Source organism: Phalacrocorax carbo, chromosome 3 (genome assembly GCF_963921805.1).
Source record: "Phalacrocorax carbo chromosome 3, bPhaCar2.1, whole genome shotgun sequence".
Taxonomy (NCBI): Eukaryota; Metazoa; Chordata; class Aves; order Suliformes; family Phalacrocoracidae; genus Phalacrocorax; species Phalacrocorax carbo.
In genome coordinates, this window is record NC_087515.1 from 38,986,596 (window position 1) to 39,006,348 (window position 19,753).

Consider the following 19,753-nt stretch of genomic DNA (forward strand, 5'->3'; position numbering starts at 1 on the left):
TGCCATAGCAGCAGCCCCTCTCTGGGTGCTGCTGGGGAGTACTTTATGGGGCTTGTCCTGAGTTTGCTGGCCTTCTCCCTCTATACCTCTGCATTGCCTCCCTCATGGGGCTTGCCTTGTGGCACAGCAATGGCATTGCATGGCACTGGGGTGTAGCTCACAGCTTGGGCCTTCAGAAATGAGCATCCCTGATGCTTCAAGCCTGTATAATGACAGCATTTCATATGGTGGTACCCAGTGGATTCACGTCTTTTATATAGTTAGGTAACCCCTGATACTGGTCCAGCACAGGTGACTTGCCAAAGGGACTCTGGACCAGGAGTGAACTCTGCAGCCAATCATTTAAATTGCTAAAATGTGAGCATTGCACTTGAACCTCCCTTGACAGGAGATTACTTACAACTTCTTCTAATAAAAGTTCAATGTGACACTGACAAGCTCATAAAAGATCAAAAGGCTTTTCCGTATCTTAGGAGTCCATTAGCATCAGCAGGGTCCCAGCAGGGAGAGCAGGTAGGATGTTTGCTACCTGTGTGCTGCACTTGCAAATACAGATCACATCTGCACACATGCACACACCATGTGTTGAGGCAGATGTCATTTTGTTCCACAGTTTGGCTGCAACTTTTGTGCATGTGCATGTGCATGCGCATGTGTTTTGATAAGTTGGCACACTAGCTGTTAGGAGCAGCAGGGCATGCCGGTGTGAGCAGAGCAGCACAAAATGGTTCAGTCACAGATGCTTTCTGAGTCTTGAATTCAGTCACTTGCATAGCTAGGCAAAGGATGATAAACATGATGGTGAAGTGCTTATTTCTGCAACGCCATTGGGAGGCCTTGATCCCGCATTTGGGTCACCACTCCAAGAGTTTAGGGTGGGGGGAATGTCTTGAAAACAGGGCTGATCTTTGGGGCCAGCCAGCAAATAACAGGAGTTAGAGGCATTCCTGACTGAGTGTGGAGTTAAAATGAAGCTGGATACTGTTTCTGAAAGGGAGCCTGCACATTCGATATTGATGTTTGCCCTTTGAATTTCTGTGGCATGCCCTCTGCTGTCACTGAGCATCCCCTCAGCCTCTCCTTTTCCCATGTAGAGATGCTTTTCCAGCAGCAGAGCTACCTGTTAGGAGCCCTGGCAGAGTGCCAGGGCACAATCAAGACCAGTGTCTTTCCAAAAAACAAGGGAAAATCTCCCTTGCCCCGAAACCCAAGCAAGCAGGACTTGAAATGTGCCTTCCCTGGGAGGGAAGCACTGCAGAAGCCATGCTATTAGACATGGACCTATTCTTTCACATGGTCCCCACTGTTTTGTTTAGTCAATTTTAACTCAGCAAAGTTTGCTAAATGATTTACAGAGCTCCAGAAATGTCCTCACTGCTGGCAGTTGCTCATGGAAATTCGTTTTGGGGAGTGCCAAAGCCATTTCAATAGGAGTGATGCCTTCTGTTTGAGGAGCATTGTCATGGCAACTATGCCAGGTGCACACAGGGAAGAGCAACTCGTATTTATATGAAAGGTTAGAGCAATTATTGTTGTAAGGGGGGACCTGGCTGTAAAGAAAAACCTCATGTGTATTTCGGTGTGTAGAGAAGCGAGAAGTACTTGTATGAGCTTCCAGTTGCTTTCCTTCAGGAAAATGTGTATGAGGACAACCAGGGAGAGTGATGGAGGTTTGATCCAGAGGTCCTCTCCCACCCAAACCCCTTCATGGTTTTATTCCTCACCATGCTTGTTTTCCACTTCAAGTTTTCCAGCAGGGATTTCAAATCTAGCCTTGACCCCTTCTTAGCTCAGCACACATCTCTTCCCTGCAACATGCCACCCCCATCACCCAGCTCCCTGTGAACCAGGGCAAATCTTGCCAATGAAGCATGATGAAATATTGGAGCTGAGTTTCTGTCCCCTTTGTTATCTGCCTGCATTAGCCACAGACCTGACTGACCAGCCAGGCATGAGGAGAAAATCCCAGAAAGGAAGAACGGGGGGTAATGCCAGATTTTGGCTCTGAACCCTGCAGGTTTAGAAATGGGATTTGCAAGGGTTTATACTGAGCAAGTCTGTTGGGCTGGGCAGTCAATCCTTTGCTTACGGTGCAGGCAGAATTTTTAGGGGCTAATGGCAGTTTTTAGCTGGCATGGGCAGGGCTGCGCAAACCCAGGAGAGACTTTACTTCTGCCCTGTCAGCTTTCCCAGGCACCTCAAGCAATTGCTGCTGGGGGTGTTTTTGATCAAATTCACATCAAATGTGTTTTCCCTCCTAGTCATTGTCAATTGTATGCACTGTTTGTGCATGCTGTCCTTGGAGATCCAGATACTGATCTAGATGGAGTCTCCCCTGTTTGATCCCCCTGCCTCCAGCAGGCACTCTGGGAGTTTTAGGCACTGTAGATCACCATCACTAGACATGCATGGCACTGAGATTGGTAAAGAACAGCAAAGCACTGTTTTGTCCTGGTGTTTCCACATCCAGAGCTACAGGAAGGGGGAGGCCACACCTTTAGCTGTCCTGGGACAGTGAAAAATTTAAGTATGAGCAAGGGCTCAGGCCCTGGTTTTGGGCAGATCAAGAGAGTGCCATTCATCTTTGCTTAGCTGGTCCCTTGCAAAATGTGACATTAGCAGGCAAATGAAGAAGTGCATTATCCAGACTGCAAAATTCACTGTCAGATCGGAGGAAACATTGAGGACTCCCCTGAAAATCATTTCTGGTCTGACAAATCCTGCCTAATACGTTCTTCCTAAGAAGAGAGTCAAGCAGCATTCAATCTAGCATGTGAAATCGTCTTACCTGGCAATCGTCACTCCTGAAAAGTGTTTTCTGAGGCACCAAGCATCAGCTGTACCTGTTATCTCCCAGCTATTCAAGCAGCAACAGCTCTCAGTCCTGCTGTCTCTGCAAACCACCTCCCACGTCTTGTATCTCCACTAGGCCAAGGAAAAGCAAGCTGGGTCCTTTTCCAGTATTTTCCTGGTAGTGATGTTCTGGAGCAGGTCAGTGTTATGTGTTTGAGCTGTATGTTGTCATTTAAGCTCAATGCATCCTGAGGCCAGGGGAGCAGTTGGTTTATGCAGCCGTGCAAATAACAACACAGCCCTGTGGTCTTACAAAGACTGATTCAACAAGCCTTGGAGAAAGAGGTGGAGGGCAACCAAGAAAATAAGAGCAGCCAGATGAATATTAGCTCCAGAAGTGGGGGGAAGATAGAGGGACTGGTTCCCTCTCCCATTGTCTGCAGCGTCCAGGCTAGTATGCTAGATCATGGTTTTGGTAGGCATTGGACTGTGCAGCCCCAGATCTGGGCTGCTGGACCAGTAAACCAAGCTGCCACATCAGATCAGTTCACATCTGCACTTCCCAAAGCATGCGTCAGGCTTAGCTTCAGTTGCCATCTACAACATGTTTGCAGCATGCTTCAGGCAAAATTTTCATTAAGTACAGACATTTCATGTCAGCAAGGCCTGGTTCTGCAAAGGACCCTGCATGAGTGACTCATGGAGCATTTACAAAGATGGGATCCCATCAGCAGGGACGGAAATCCTAATGAACCCTCTTCTGTCAGAGACCACTTGGTCACAGCTAAAATCTTGTGTGACACAATGGCATTCACATAATCTGGCTCATTTCTGCGCATCTTTTGTCCCTCAGGAAAGTGCATCCCTGTGCTGGCTGAGCAGGCATTGCGTTGCCCTCTTATGTGTCCCCTGCCAGGCACATGTCCACTGCAGCTGGGACTAATGCCTCCACCACAGACCTGGGCGACTCTGCATGTGAGGCTGTTGCCTCCTCACTATCAGGTGCAATTTTGTTGTCAACTTTTTTTCCCAGCAGCAAGACAACTTCCCTCCTCGAGTAGCTGTCAGAAATTTGAGCAATGAAGCTACTAAGTGCATAAAAGTACTCCCTGGTGCCCCAGTTGGAAGACTTGTGTGCTGCAGAGACAGACATGGGAGCAGCTAGGTCTTTTTATATCTTGAACAGCATGGACAGGGGCTCAAGCCCCTGCAACCTCTGGGGAGGCTCACCAAGCAGATAAGGACAACTAGGGAGATGGAGAGCAAAGCATAGTGAAGGCGGGGATGGGGAGAGAAAGAGCTGCCTTGCTCTTGGTGATTGGCTCCAGCATGCCCTGGGGTCTGGTCCAGGCTCCTTGCTGTGACTACAGCCGGTTTGCATGGCCCTGGCTGCTGGCTCTGGTGGTGCCCAGCCCTGATGATGATTTGGGAGCTTTCTCACCCATGGCACCTGGTGCCCTGCAGCAGCCCGCTTGCCCCTCTGCACAGGCACTGCCCAGCGCTCACATGAGCTGCGCGGGGCAGGGAGCCTCCCAAGCCACGTGCCCATCTCTCATGGCAAGCTTTAACTTCAACTAATTAAGCGACTGGCTGACAAGCAGATATATGAGAAAGCAATGTGGCAGCTTTCTGCAAGAGTCTGAGAATGTGTGTGGGAATGGGCAGCACCAATGGATGTGACTTTGAAATGTCACCTCCAGAACATGCATACCTTGTGGTTATTCTCTCGCCACAAACGCTGACCCTCTGGGTGGCAAGTACTTGGCTGTTGGGGGGGTCAGGGCTGGCAGCACTAGGCTTAGGCAATAGGATTCCACTCCTGACTGCCTACCCTGGATGTTGTAACTATGAATCTGCAGTTGAAAGTCCTCCAAGCTATTTGTGTAGTTCTCCTGGGTGATCAGTGGAATCTGGATGGGTGACAAGCTGCAGAAGTGCATTGTTCCCTCTATTGATTCAGTGTCTGTCTGTTGAGGCAGTGACAGCGTGCCATGCCCTCATGGACAAGCTAGTTACTGACTGCTATGGTGGTTGGTTGGTTGTGTGTTTAAAGATGATCATTTTCCTGGCCCACTGGAGACACTGTTACTGGCTACATGCAGTACTTCTTAGCTTTTCCAGCTCCAGTTCATGCATGATCTGGGCACAATGATGCTTTCTTAGCTGCAAAATCTCTGATCTGGGTACACAGCCGGTTGAGGTGGGCAGGGTCTCTGGATTGGAAAGTCTCTGGATTAGAACATTGCTGGTCCTAGCTCTTCTCAGAGGGCCAACATCAAAGCTAAAGCAAGTTGCTCAGGCAAGCTTTGAATATCTCCAATGATGGTGGTAGCTGGCCTCATTCTCTCACTCAAAAAAAAAAAAAAGCAAAAAGGAAATGGAAGCAGTAAAAAGGCATGACTACTGTTCTGAGAGAGAGCTGAGAGATGCCCTGTGCAGCAGTGAAAAGCACCTTTCACCATGCTGAATCTGAGCAGCAGCAGGAAATGAGTGCCGGACTTGACACTTCTGTGTTCCTGGAGATCTGGCCTTTCAAGAAGAGGTGCCCTGGAGGATGTCCCCCATCCCCCAGCACGTCCTGCCTGGATGTCTCTGGAGCTGACTGCTGATGCCCTGGAAACAGCAAGGTCCCTTGGTCCTTACAGTGCTGGTCACTTCTCCAAGTCATGAGAGGGGTTTCTGCCATTTCACATAACTAAGCAGTACATTGTAGATTGGGATTGGTAGGATTTTTGTGAGTATATTGAGGATTTCCACTGGTGCACTGTGACTGTGAGGATATTCAGGTTCAAAATGAATGCAAAGGTCCATGTAGATTGACACCAATCATTCCTGGTGCCATCTGATCCCACAAGAAAGGAAAGACTACTGGCGATAGGGGAGCTGGGAGTTCCAGCTCCTTACACCTTTGCCCAATGCTGCACCCAACTTCTCCTGTGGCCTTGGAGAAAAAAATACTTGCAGAGAAATATTCCCCTGTTGGTTTCTGTTCTGCTCCTGTCACCCTGTGCTAGCTCATTACCTGTCCCTTTACGTGCATGAGATTGCTCACAGGGTGCCTTCCCCAGCTGGCATTCTCCCTAGGCATTAGCTCTCTTCTTGCCCTGCCTTTCCCATTGTACAAAGGTAGCTTTCTTGCTCATTGACAAGGAACATTCAGCCCTGTCCTGCTAGTGCCATGTCCCTGCTGGGGTCACCTGGAGGCAGGCAGGGATGTGGGTAGTCTCTCTTGCACTTTCCAGAGATGTGCCCAGAAAACAGGTGGGCTGGCGTGCTTGTGCCAAGCACACACCACCTCCTATGAGCACCTATTTGCTGTCCATGACACTGGGCTGGCATTAGCAATCACATTGTTCTCCCTGGCACATGGGACACCACAGATGCCAAAAGCTTACCCAAGCTCAAAGGGAAATGGTAGAAATAGCTAAATTGGGAGCATAGGTAAATACATAGAAACCCGCTCTGACTAGGAACCCCCTGAGGCACTGGGGGCTGGAAGAGTATTACCTGGAAATACTGTCTATATGCTCATCCTGCTTTTATATCCTCCTACTCCAAAGTGTTCTTGGCAGTTGTCAGAAGAAGCAGCTGTGCTGGATGGCCATTGGATCCGATCATGTATAGCAGTTCTTCCTTTGGTGCACCATCCTTATAGCGTTACCAGCCAAGAGGACTTTTCCATGGCCTGTTGTAACTGATGGTTGTGTGGGAATGCCCTTTTAAAAGACCTTTACAGTTTGAATGAAACAGCATGGTTTGAAATGAAAACTAAATCCAGATGGAGAGCATTGGGCTTGGAGCGAGGGCAGAGATTTGTATACCATGTTCATGAATATACCATCCTTCTCTTGTTGTTGCTGGGTGTCAGCAAAAGGAGAAGAGCTGGAGCTGCAGTTCTGCAAAATTTGGTTTATTCTTTGATTTCCGGTACATGGAAATGAGATGAAACTCATTCCCTCAGCAATTGCCTTGGCAGTCTCAGGGAAGAGCAATTTCTGGTACAGAAATGCAGACTGTTGGATGCACCATGGATTCCCACAGCTTTCATGCCAGAGCGGGACTGTTTAGCTCAAGTGAAATGGACTCAACACCAATGGAAAGAAAACCCCAGCAGCAGCAATGGTTTGCTGCAAACTTGCCCTGTGGTGTCACTGGGGGTCCCTGCACTGGGCAGGGAGGAAGACAGGAGGTGTGCCAAGCCTGATGGTTTAGGCCAACACACAGACTGGCTCGGCAGAGGGACCTCTAGCCCCATGCACCCAAATCTGTTGCAGAGATGCTCCAGAAATTGCTCTTTCCCACCTGCAGTGTGGCCGAGGGGCAAGGCAGGAAAAAAATATTATGGCTTTTTCAAAGGCTGTGCTGTTGCTGTATTTGGCTTAAATATCCAGCTCCTGGTGATGTTAGGTTATGGCAGAAACACCACTTTTGTCCCCAAATCAAAGCTCATTGTAGACTTCTGTAAGGATTTGAGGGACAGCTTGGAAACACCATCTAGATTGAACCCAGATTTGTACAAGGTGTAGAAAACGTGCAATGGTTTAGCAGCTGCTTTAATCTTCTGTTTTAATCTTGTTTCTTCCCTCTGCTCGTGGATTTGGGACTCTGGGTATCTGGCCCTGCAGTGACTCAGCAGTGGGGGTTTCAGGGTGCTACACAATGTTCCTTTTGTTTACTGTTTACACAAGCACTGTCACATCTTTTGCTGAAAGTGCCCCTGAGCCACAGGATAGAGATTTTAAATGCAAATTTCTTTGGGACTTTGGTCTCGCATACATCATCCCACTGTGTCCAGCTAGGGAAACCAAGGGGCAGATGTCTCTGCTGCTGCACTCAGCACTGCAGTCCACATCTGTGAGCCTTAGCAAGCTGTCCTGGCTCTGCCAGGCACTCACTCCTGGTCTGCCTCATTCACACCATGTATTGTAATGCAAGAAAATCAGCCTTGCTGTGTCTGAAAGAGAGGACTGCAGGCAGCAGGCTTGCAAAATTAGACACTGAATGCAACAGGAGAGAGGACTAGGTGAGGCCACCAGGAACACGGGCTGCAATCTACAGCCTGTACAAGCAGCCCCACGTTAGCTCGATGCTGCTCACATCATCACAGCTGGCCCTATCCAGCAGATCTCTGCCCGGGAAAGAAACGGGAAGCACAGACCATGTCAGAGGGTCCAGCAAGATCAGGGTGTCATCAGTGCATGTCCCAGATTAGTGTAGAAAGCAGTCCTTACTCTAACACAGGCTAAATTGTGCAGCTGCCTGATCCTTCTCCTTCTCCACTGATCAAACCCTGCTGCTGCATGGCCACATGCGTGTGGGACCCTGCATAGGGGCTTTGCAGCAGGCAAAAGGCAAAAGGCAGTGCAGTGGAGATCAGGCATGCTCTAAGAATCGCCTGCATTATTTTCACATACTCACTGTTTCTCAAACAGATGTGATCTCAAACACCATTAGAAGGAAATCCTTTTCTACAGGATTGCAGTCTCATCCCAGGGACAAATTTCCTCAGCAGTTCTTGCTGATTGGAGATTCATCCAGAGAGCAGACTTACTGTTTATTCCTCCCACCCTTTTTACCATCAACCTTGTACAGCAGAAACAGCAGCAGTGCACATGTCTACCCAACACGGAGCATTTGCTCGCACCCTGGAAAGATCACTTGGAAAACTGCATAATAGCAGCACCTGCTGGCAGTGGCACTTTAAGACCCAAGGCTGCATTATTTAAGGAAGTCCTATTGGTGTTGGGTTTAAGCATCAGGAACAGCTTTTTTCATTGGTCCCCAAGTTTCTTTTTGTGAGAGAGAATTATTTTGTGGGGCTTTGCGGTACGCCACACACACAGCAAGCGAAAGCACACCCATAGGAATTTTACTTCTTGCTACCTCTGCTGCTCTCAGAATTGGTGATGGCAGCTTTTTCAATTCACTTTCCTGAGAAAGGCTTTTTTTTCCATACATGGGGGCAAGGTGCAGTGTATATTTTAATGGGAGTTGTCAGGAAACATTGATTTTGTTAGGAATGTTTTTGAAATTGTGCCATTCTGTTAATTCTGTCAGGTCCTCTTTGACAGTTTGGCTGAGAGCGTTTTTGCATCCCTCATTACTTTTTTAATACACGATAATTTCCCCTAACTCATCAATGCAAAGCCAGATCAGCTGCGTGTTTGGTAACCATTTTTCCTATCTACAAACCTATTGCAGCAATAATTATAAACAGAACAAATTATTACAGATATTCATTATAAAATACAATTACACTGAGCCATGCTGCATTGTTACACTTTTCTCAGCCATCACTTGCTCTTGAGTAAATGGTTTCATTATAAGCATGAAGGGCAAACTTAATACACTTCTGACTCATAGCAAACGGCACAAGAAATCATCCTGGCTGTTCCTCCAAGTGCTTGGCGGTGTTTGCTCTGAATGAGAATAAAATGTTGACTCTGCTGCCAAATACTTGTCAGCTTAACAGAGGGGCTCTGGGTGGCCGTACAGACATGCAAGGAGGGGAGAAAGCCAGAAATTACAGCAGCATGGCCTGAATTTCACTCCCCTAGAGCGTGGCTTTCTTCCATATTTATGGGTTTTCAGTGCTGGGACCTGCCAGGAACAGCAGATAGTCCTTGATTTATATTAGAGCAGCCTCAGGGCTGCTCTGACTTGTGCTGCCTGTGAAAAGTGCAGAGAAGCCAGGAATCAGACAAGAGGTGTTTCTTTGAAGGACAGGACAGACAGGCAGGGAGCCACTGGGAAGCTTGTTTAAGCAATAGGATTCACAGGAGGGCAGTGCCATTAAGCATGGGGAAAAAGCAAACCCAGCCAGGAGATCGGCAGCAAGCAGAGGGCTGCAGTCACTGCATTGCCTATTTAATTTTTCTTGTTATTGCCTTCCTATTTCTTGTCTGGGACGAGGTCAGAGACAGGAGGAGGTCTCATCCCGGCAGCAATGCCACGCACGCATGACAGTGAGCAGGGCACTCCAGGCAGGAGCAGGGCCTGCTGGATTCTGCCTCCCATCTTGTCTTTGCAAGGGCTTTGCACTGTAGAAAAGACCACAGTAGTTCCCCCCCATGCACTAGCCCCTTGTACCCCAGGGGTTTGGTCACCTTCTGGTGAACAGCTTTCAGCTGCGTGTTTCTGGGCTACTTGCATGGGTCCCTGAAAAAAGCTGGAAAACTTCTTCTGTGTTAATTTTTTCCCCTGGTAAAGCAATTCGTTCACTCAATTTTCACTCTACTGGGTGACCCAAGGAGCACATCTCTCTGCAGGTGGCCAGAATCTCCTCTGAGGCTTTCACCCTTCGTGGTGTGCACTTTGTGGCTGTGCTCTGAGCAGGGGTTCTGCCTTCAGACCTGCCCTGCTAATGCCACAGGGGAAAATTCAGCAATCCCAGGGCCATATGACAAGAGAGGCTTGCTACACGATTATCAAACAGGAGAGAACCAAGCCTTCAGGGCTTGAGGAAGGATGCGCTGCTTGCAAAGGAAAATAAAAAAGTCAAATCTCGCCATCAGTGAAGCTTTCTTTTACCATGCCCTAACCAGAAAAACCATCTTTCCCTTATGTTCCCTCCACAGAAAATGTCCAGACTCCAGCATCCCTTCCAAGCTTGCAAATTAGAGCCTCCAAAGCCCAAACTGAGCAGCTGATCATGATGTTGTGCAAGGATCTGCTGTGCCTGATGAGGCAGAGCCTCTTCTGTGTTCAGGGGCATGTTTAAGCAGTGCATCATGCTTTCAGGGGCTTGGTCTGTGCTGGTTACCAGTGCTCATGCCCCCAGGAGCCTATGCAGTATGTACAAGCTGTCAAGGGGCTATTCTGCACCCTGGAATTTTGGAAAGGGATGTGTCTTGCTGCCCCCAGGCCAAGATACCTCTGGGGAAGGCTGGTCCATGCTGCAGCATGTCCAGGCATGGCCTCTGACCATGCCAGGGAGGATGGCACCCTGCGAGCTGCTGGTGCTCTGACCCTGTGGTCCGTGCTCATCCTGAGGCAAGCTCAGCCCATCGGCTCCTGCCCTTTGCTTTCAGCTGTGCTGCTCCTCCAGCCTGTGCTATCAAACCCACTGTTTTCTGTCCGCAGCCCCCTTCTCCTGACATTCTGCCCTCCTTCTCCTCTCCCTGTCTCCCCTTCTCCCCCCTTACTCTTGAATCTCTATTTCTTCTTCTCTGTTCCAGCAAAACGATATCAATCAAGGTGATAGATGATGAGGAGTATGAGAAAAACAAGACCTTCTACCTAGAGATTGGGGAGCCCCGGCTGGTGGAGATGAGTGAGAAGAAAGGTGGGGGACGTGCTCCGGGGCTGAGCCCAGCCTTTGTGTCCCTGTCTGGCTCACTCATGCCTGGCCCCTGCAACACCGAGCGCACATCCCCAGCGCCTATGGAAAAGGGCAGGAGCAAGGGCATTTTGTATCCCGCCTGAACTCAGCCTTTCCCCAGCCCACCAACATCCAACCCCAGCCGGGTGACGGGGATGCTCCTGCCCTTCCCCATACGCCCCGGCGGGGATGTGAAGCTGCTCCCCTGCACCCAACCATGTCTCCGGCACCACGGCACCTGGGCGGACGTGAACTGCATGCGTGTGTGATGCCAATCATGTGTTTGCCTTTGTCTTGTGTTCCCACAGGAAATTCATTACCCTTAGAGTACTTGACCGTGAGGAGTATGAGAAAGAGTGCAGTTTCTTCCTTGTGCTTGGGGATCCGGTGTGGCTACGACGAGGAGTGAAAGGTGTGAGAGTAAAACCAGACCAGCTCTTGAGACGCTGCCGTCCGCTTTCTCTGTGTCTCCCTACTCTCACACTCCTTTCTCCTCGCACTTTGGCTCCCGGCCATTTTGCCCTCCCTCCTTTGAAGCTTGGCCACTGCACCTTTTTGCTCTGTTTTCTTTCATCTTTCATTTTGTGAGGACTCCGTATCACTCACAAGGGTCCCCTGGGAGCAAGGTGTGCTCCCGGAGAGCCCCAGAGCACCCAGGCAGGGGACGATGAGCATCACCAGCCCCCAGAGACATTTTGAGAGCTCTGCCCTGCCACATTGCAGCTACACCATTTAATCAAGTAGCAAATTCAGTCTCAAGAAGTAAAAAGGTGAAGCTGCATCATTTTAATCAGAAGATAAAATATCATTCGTTTAAAAAAAATGCATGGCCAGAGCAGTAATTTTAGCCTTTTTATAGTGGCACTAGGATCTGAAAATAGCTGAGAATCACAGAACAAGCAGGTAATACCATAAAATGCAATCAGTCTAGGAGAAATCAGGTTACACTCAAATAAAGGTTCATGGCTCTGCACTGGATAATAGCTTCTCATAGGAATAATAAAAACAATTTCCTCTTTCATCACATTTCTAAACTAACTGCAAACCTTCTCAAAAAGACAGAGTTCACTTATTTTTCCATGCATTTTTTTCTGCTAGGAAATTAAGTGAAAATTAATGGCGACAGCTAATTCTGTGCACTATTGGTGGCTAAGCAAGAAGCAGTTTTAGAGTTACTTAAGATAATTAGTTGCCCTACAACAGACCCTTATTAAAGCCTTTGAAAAAAATCTGGTCTGTCTGCCTTGGAGCTGCTTTCTAATTTCTGGGACGCAAGCTCTCCCTTCAGCTTGAATGGGGTTGCAATATATTATTTGTTCAAGACAGAGAGGGCCTCCAACTGCTCCCACAATGAGTTGGGACATGCTGCTGTATTTCAGGCTAAAAACACATCCAGCAGTGATGCCATGTTCCCCTTCAGTGCAGGTGCTGTCTAGGTCAGCTGCATCACCCCCTCTATCAGATTTCCTGCTGGTTTATGTGACTAGCTAGCAGAACCAGGGCTAAAAAATCAGACACACTGGCATGGCAGGCTCTGCAGGTGGGATTTGTATCATCAAATGGTGCCAGTGGCATCTATGTATCATCGCCAGTGTTGCCAGGATAAAGTGACACATGGACAACTCAGCTCAGCGGCTCCAGCTTTGGCCAGCTTCACAGGGACCAGTGTGGGCTCAGCTTTGCAAGTCCGGCAAGAGCAAACATGCTTTCCAGGCCCCAGGTTTGAGAACTGTGGTACCAACTCACAAGATCCCAGCTGAACTTTTTAATTAAAAATAAAAGGAAAAGGAAAGAGAGTTCCTCATCACAAAGATAACTGAGGAAACCTGAGGGAAGCTCGGCTTTGCAAACTCACTAGCTGGAAGGCAACTCAAGATTTTAAAGGATGCTATTTGCTGCTTTGGCCATGCAATGATTTTTTTTAACTCATTTTTTCTGCTTGGTTTTTTGTGAGAGGCAGCGAGGCAGGGTGAGCTGTGCGCCTCGCCCTGTGAGAGGTGCGAGAGCACCTCTGAAATGTCATGCTTGGGCCATGTAGTTATGGTGAGGTCTGCGCCTCAGGGGCCAAAGACCCACCGGTGGACTAAGGGAGAGGCTTTTTCTTTTGTTTTGGAGACCTAAAATGTTGAGCGACAAGATCCTTGAGCCAAGCTTTGCCACAGATTTTTCTTCTCTTGTTGTAGTTGCCAGAAGCGCAGCTGCCTGCTGGAGCTATTGCTCCCCATTAAGCAGCTGGAGGAGGTCAAAGCCAGTAGCCGCTGCACATGGGACGTCTTGTGTCCTCCCCCGGGGCAGAACTGCCTATGAGACCAATGGAAGATCTTGCACATACAATTCAAAGGGGAAAAATGAATTTTTGGAGTATGCCTTTTAATCCCATATCCACCCCATGTTTGCAATAGTTTTTATTTCAAATCCACAATCCCATGAAACGTTTCTGTTCCTTTATTTTTAGTGCCTTTCTCTCAACACTAATGGTATCCTGCAGCTTTACAGATCTGAAATCTCTGCCCTGGGATCTGGAGTCTTTCTGTGGATATCCCTTTTGGTTTCATTATTCATTTACTTTTCTTCTTCTTCTGTGTTTGTCTCTGTATGTCTCCTTCACAGCCCTGTTGTTGAATGAGCTTGGTAAGCGTGCATTCATTTTTCTTTTACATTTTTCCAGTTTGTCTGTGTATTTTTGGAAGACAAGTTATTTTGTTTGACATTTTTCTTTGCTCACGACATTCTCTTTTAGGGTGGTCAGCACTGTTTAAGTAAGCTCAGGTATCTAGTGCCACATCTTTCCTTAGAGCCCTGAAGTCACTAACATTAATGAGCCGTAACCCACTGTGGAAAGGAACATTTTTTGGAAGTGGCATTGTTACAGCCACAGTAAACCCGCTGACACCCAAGTTACAAACCTGCACTGTGCAAATTAACCCATTGCCTCTTACACTGGCATGGAAGAAACAGGTTTGCCTGGTGACCCAGAGATGCTTGTGGCTAGACAGGAAAGTTGGCCAATCCTTTTTGAGGAGATGGTGCAAACTTTGCCTCCAGGCTTGGAGAGATTTAGAGCCCACCCAGTCTCTGAATTTCCTTGCTGGCCATCCCCAGGGTAGGGCAGCCCTTGTTCCCTGAAGCACCCCCAGCCCCAGGCCAGGCTCACACTGGTTTTACCCACTCCACATATATTAGATACTGGGGGGGTGGCAGCTTGCAGATGTGGTTGAAAAGCCTGTGTTCAGGTCTCCCTGCAATACCCCTGGGGTGTGTGTCAGGGAGCAGCCCCCCATGTCCACCGTCCCCAGCCATGGGGCAGGAGAGGACCACCACGTCCCTGCAGGCTGCAGGGTGTCCGTGTTGCTGTGCTGATGCTAATCCTCTCTCTCTCTCTCTTTCTCTTTTTCTCTCTCTCTTTCATCTAGGTGGCTTCACCATCACAGGTATGGATTTCTGCTCTCCCCCGACCCCCTTTCCCTCTTCTTAATGGCCATATGCTCACCCCGCTCTTTCCTCTTTATTTCCTCTTTACTTTTGTTCTGTCCTGGAGAGAAACTCTGGAAGGGTAAGAAGGCGCAGTGTTGTGGCTTGCTGCCACAGCCGGTCACACTAACTCCACATCCTCTCACAGAGTGCTCTGCCTGCCACACACACATAACTCCCACCTTCGGGAGGGTGAGCCATCACCCCTGAAGAGAAAGGCAGCCCCCTTATGGAGTCCCCCCCTCTCTTGGAGCAGGGGGTCTTCTCCACTTGGTCCAGCCTTCCCCTCCCTGCTGCCCACACAGGAGGTGTGCACAGGGTTCTGCATGGCATGGGGAGCCTGTCCTCACTCCCCAGGCAGTAGCCAGGGTGCCTGAGCACTGTGGGAGGTGTGGGACCCTATGGCTGCTTCAGGCACGCAGCCCCTGCCCTTCCCACCAGTGAGACCCAGCAGCAGGGTTTGATCATCCATCATTAGCCAGCCGAGCATCTGTCATTAAGCTGAGCATTGCAGGGGGAGAAGGTCCTGGGTCCTACACATTGCAGAACAGCCCCTCAGAAGCCCTGGAAACAATTCAGACTAACAGAACTCTGGCCACGAAGCTGGTCCCTTTGACCAGCAGGAGAAGGGCTTTCCCACAGTGTGGTTCTGCCTGCCTATGCAGACAAGGGGCAGCTGGCAAGGGAACAACACTAACTCTGTGTGAAGTAGGAGTAGAGTTTACTAACTGCATGGCAGCAGTTTGCACAGGGTCTACAGTCCCTTCTGCTGATCGCCTGCTGATCGCTTTAATAGGCAAACCTATCTTCAGGAAGGTCCAGGATAGAGATCATCCTCTTCCTTGCACCGTGGTCACCATCCAAGGTACCCACAGCGTGAGGCCCGAGGGCCATGGTGGTCTAACATGGACTGACTGGGGTGTTTGCCTGCTGACAGTTTAACTCCTGTCTCCAGTGAGAAAACCCTGATGCCCTTCTGCTCATCCCTGGGATGGAATGGAAGGGAGCTCAGTGAGATCTGTGCAGGGACAGTGACAAAAGCCATGCTGCCTGGGGTTCCTATATCCCAAAAGTCGCACAGTTGCCCATGGAGGTGCAGACCTGCTCCAGTGCTCTTGTAGTCTGTCCGTTGCCTCCTCTTTCAGGGTTTGGGGCCAGGCCACGCCGTGCCCCATGGATGGCCCCTCACACCTGTATGGCCCAGCACTATTTCCTCCAACCCCACCATCACAGCAGGAGTTTCATGCTTTCTGGCTGCCAGCCCCCTCCCCAAGGTAAAGCCCTGCTCAGAATGAGGCAGAGCCAAGATTTCATACCCGTCTCAGCCCTGGGGCTGCTGGCAGCTCCCTCTGGTTGTAATAGGCTGATGGAAATGTCCTGACCATGTCCCAGTGCAAACCTGGAGAGCTGGGTAATGGAGCAGCCTGAGTTATGATCTGTCCCCTCCCAGCATCCCGGTGGGAGAGGCAGCAGGTACCAGGTGATAAGCTATTCCCCAGCCCTGAGGGTGAACTGGACTCCTGAGGTTGGATGAGTTGCAGATCTCTTCCTAGCATTTCCCAGCAAAACTACCTTGTCTATTGCTCTGTGACCTCCTCCTCCTCAGCTGCTCTGTCGCTCACTCTCCCACCCAGAGGCTTCCTGACCTCCCCCTCTGATGGAAAACCAGTTCCAGAGAGTGGCCAGCTGGGTCTGGTTCACCAACGGCCTCTTTGCTTTGCAGAGGAGAATGAAGAAAAGCAGCCATTGACCAGCAAGGAGGAGGAAGAGCGTCGAATCGCGGAGTTGGGGCGCCCAGTCCTGGGGGAGCACACCAAGCTCGAGATCATCATTGAGGAATCCTACGAGTTCAAGGTACTGTCTGCATTCTCTGTCCCTGTTCTTCTTCCTCTCCAGCTGGGGACCTTCCTTTTGGGTTTGCACAGCATTGGCAAGCACATGTTAATGGCATCACAGCAAAGCAAGGCAGCTGCTGGCATCACAAGCTCTCAGAGCAGGACCGAGAGACATTTTAAAAGGTGGCTGAGCAAAGGCATGATGAAAGGGTGAGGGTCACTCCAGTGAGATGGCAGTGGGTTAAAATACGCTGTACATCCTCATTGTGTCCATTAGCCCCCAGGCAAGGTCCATGGGGGATGATCCCAGACTATCTGCCCCTCTCACAGACAGTTTCTTTATATTATACAAATACATCAGTCTGGTAAGCCTAAAAGCTGAACAGGCTCCAAAATGGTGCAGGTTACTTTAAAATATAACCTTGTTCTCACAGTGATGTGCTACATCCAGGTCCTATTTACAGGCAGTCTTGAGTGAGCCCTGAGCCTGGGACTTCCTGCACAAAGGGCTGATACCCTAAATGCAAGCAATGATTGTGAAGCTAAGCTGCTGTGAATACATGTGCCAGACAGAGCTGAAAACTGGCCATTTCATTATCTTTTCCATTCTTCTGTAGTATAAAAAATAACAGCCCACCCTTAGTGTGTCGCAGCAGCGGCTGCCACCTTCCCATGGTTTTGCTGCCAGCCATCAGTGTGCGTCTGAGGCATCCCAGCTTGCAGGCAGCCCTCAGGCTGACTGCCCAGGAGCATCCCCTACCTACTGCTGCCACAGCACCTTCCCTGCCAGCGCTGAGCTCCAACTCCTGAGCAGCACAGAGAGGTAGAGCCCAGCTCCACGAATGGGCCTTCCTCAAGCCCCAGTTAGTGTTTTGAAGCAGCCCAGTAAAAATCCTTCCCAAGGAGTTGGGAACAACAGGAGCTGTGGCACCTCAGCACTATTTGCTTTTAAACTTCTGCTAGGTTGGTTCAAAATCCCATCATGAGCAGGTTTCAAAAGGTCTTTCTGAGCAGCAGTGAGTGGATTTGCAAGTACTTACATTTGCTTTCACTGCTGGGGCTCTCGACCTGACCTTAAAATCTAGTCAGCTTTTCCATAAGTGCATGGCTGTAAGCACTAGCACCAGTGGGTTTAGCCCAGCATTTCCAGCCTGATAGTCCTAATTCTCTCCTCTGCGTCTCCATCCATAGAACACGGTGGACAAGCTCATTAAGAAGACAAACCTGGCCCTGGTGGTTGGCACAAACAGCTGGAGGGAGCAGTTTATTGAGGCTATTACTGTCAGCGCAGGTGAGTTTGGACCACAGCTCCAGGTGAATTATAATCAACCTTGCCTCATGTCTCGGCTTGGCTGTATCAGTAATACAGACCATAGTGGAGCAGCAGGAGGCAAAACAGGTGGTGGAATTATTTACAGCATCTGCATAAATAAGACAGCTGATTAAACCCTTTCGTGAGATCACCTTGTCTGATGTGTAGGAAACCTCCTGCATTCAGTAGCACCCAGGCAAAGAAGCATCCTGGTTGTTATCAGATGGCAGAGAGGAAAAGTCATTTCAGTGAGAGAGATCTGGGAGGAAAACAGTGTTTAAATTCAGAGTGGCATAAATGATGTTGGTGCAAAGCAGCAGTGCTCCCTATCCCTGGTGCACCCTGTACTTCTGCACTGAGGACAACACAGTAGCAAGGGTGCCAAGTCCTGAAGACAGCCACTGAGTCCCCCTCTCTGTGGGCCAAAATTTGCTCTTGACACCCTGCTTTCAGGAACCCTTGCTGGTCCAGACAGCTGTGGCTGGAGGTTATGGCTCAGCAGCCCAATATCTGCAACAACGCATTATATCTGTGGTCATACCAGATCATATCTGATCATAATTCCTCTCTCTTGGAGAATTGCCTTTCCCTCAGAAATGCCCTGTTGTACTGTTCTCACAGGCACCAGTGCCAGGTTTACCAGTATGCCCAGTATAGGATATATCAGCATTCCCTCATCTGTGGAAGACAAAAGAAAGAAGGTGTGTAAAAGCAGATGTGGTTTTAACAGCTGGAGACACTATAACTCACTGGCTGGATGCTACAGCCTCACAGCCCAGCTTTAATTAAATCACTGGGGAAGGCAATTTGAGCTCATCTGGCTAATTGTGCATTGAAATGCATAGGGGAACAGTCACACTTCCTACCTTGAGCTCTGCTGTACAGGGTAACCTCTGCCCAGCACAAAGTAATTAAAAGTGATGGCTGTACCATTTACCCTCTGCCTCTGAAAACAAGGGCAGGACATTGTGCAGCAGCTATCTCCTCAAATTGTGATCGCTCCTCTTGTAGCATAGTTATCCTTAGAGACTCCAGCCAAGAGCCTCCCGTTATTTCAGATGCAGCATGAACATACCATGCAAGATAATCCTTGCTGCGGGTTTTGTAGCTAATACAGCTAAACGAATCTATGCCAGAATCAATTATTTAACTGCATTAAATATTATATTAATATATTAATATATTAAAGCAAAGATAATCGCTAGTACTTGGATCCCATCTCTGTGATACATGTAAAGACTGCAGTTATGTGAAAGCCCTGTTGCCACTGTGTCATGAATAAACAGCCACCATCAGCATTAAGAGCATGATTAATAAACATTTAATAAATGTGGCATATTTTGGTGGCTGTCCCTTGCAGCTGGGGAACAGTAGTCTGTCTCTGAGCTCTGGACCTACTTTTTTTTTTTTTTTTTTTTGCCAGGATTTAGCTTTGTGCTGAGCAAGTTAAAATGCCTCAAACACTGCAGTTTGAGTTTTCCCCTGCAGCCCATCATGGAGAGCAGGTGAAAGTCACTCATTCCCACTTCAAAGTGTAACATCCCAGATGAGAAAAGAAACATTAAAACCCTTTTTCCCACCCAATGAGCAACTGGCAGCAATGTTGGCAGGGTAGCTGAGCCATGGAGCAGCAGGAGGTCAGGTCTGTGGAAGGGCAGTGCAGGTGCAGGCAAGACTGTGCCACACTGTACAGTGCCCGTGCTGCTCACAGCGCTGAGCTGGAGCCTCTCATTCATAGCCGTCTTCAGTGTGCATCCAACAGCCCATAAAATTTCTTCCACAGCAAAAACATCCTGGGGTTTGTGAGCCTGTTCCTGAACACACCACCGGGTCACCATCTGACCTCACTCTGCGTTCCAAGTCACTTTCACAGGATTGGGTCAGCTCTTCAAGAGAGACATGTTATTGCTGCTTAACAAAATGATAGACAGATCTTGATGAATGTTATGACAGTGTCAGTCATTCATTTTTCAGTCTGTTTTATCACTTCCATAAAAATTTAGATCCATGACAGTCCTTCTG

The 19,753-nt window shown here is 48.9% G+C and overlaps 1 protein-coding gene across 7 annotated transcripts in view; it reads left to right on the plus strand.

Annotated features, from left to right (window-relative positions):
- SLC8A1 (solute carrier family 8 member A1) overlaps positions 1–19,753 on the plus strand; it is a 136,073-nt gene that overhangs the window by 109,738 nt on the left and 6,582 nt on the right. For 2 of the 7 annotated variants that reach the window (XM_064446585.1, XM_064446587.1), the window contains exons 3-9: positions 10,971–11,077; positions 13,724–13,744; positions 14,527–14,544; positions 14,652–14,666; positions 15,381–15,449; positions 16,308–16,438; positions 17,611–17,710. In XM_064446585.1, coding sequence (XP_064302655.1) covers positions 10,971–11,077; positions 13,724–13,744; positions 14,527–14,544; positions 14,652–14,666; positions 15,381–15,449; positions 16,308–16,438; positions 17,611–17,710 — 461 coding nt within the window. Of the gene's footprint in view, positions 1–10,970; positions 11,078–11,421; positions 11,526–13,723; positions 13,745–14,526; positions 14,545–14,651; positions 14,667–15,380; positions 15,450–16,307; positions 16,439–17,610; positions 17,711–19,753 lie in introns of all 7 variants that reach the window. The other 5 variants (XM_064446586.1, XM_064446588.1, XM_064446589.1 and 2 more) reach the window with 5 other exon arrangements.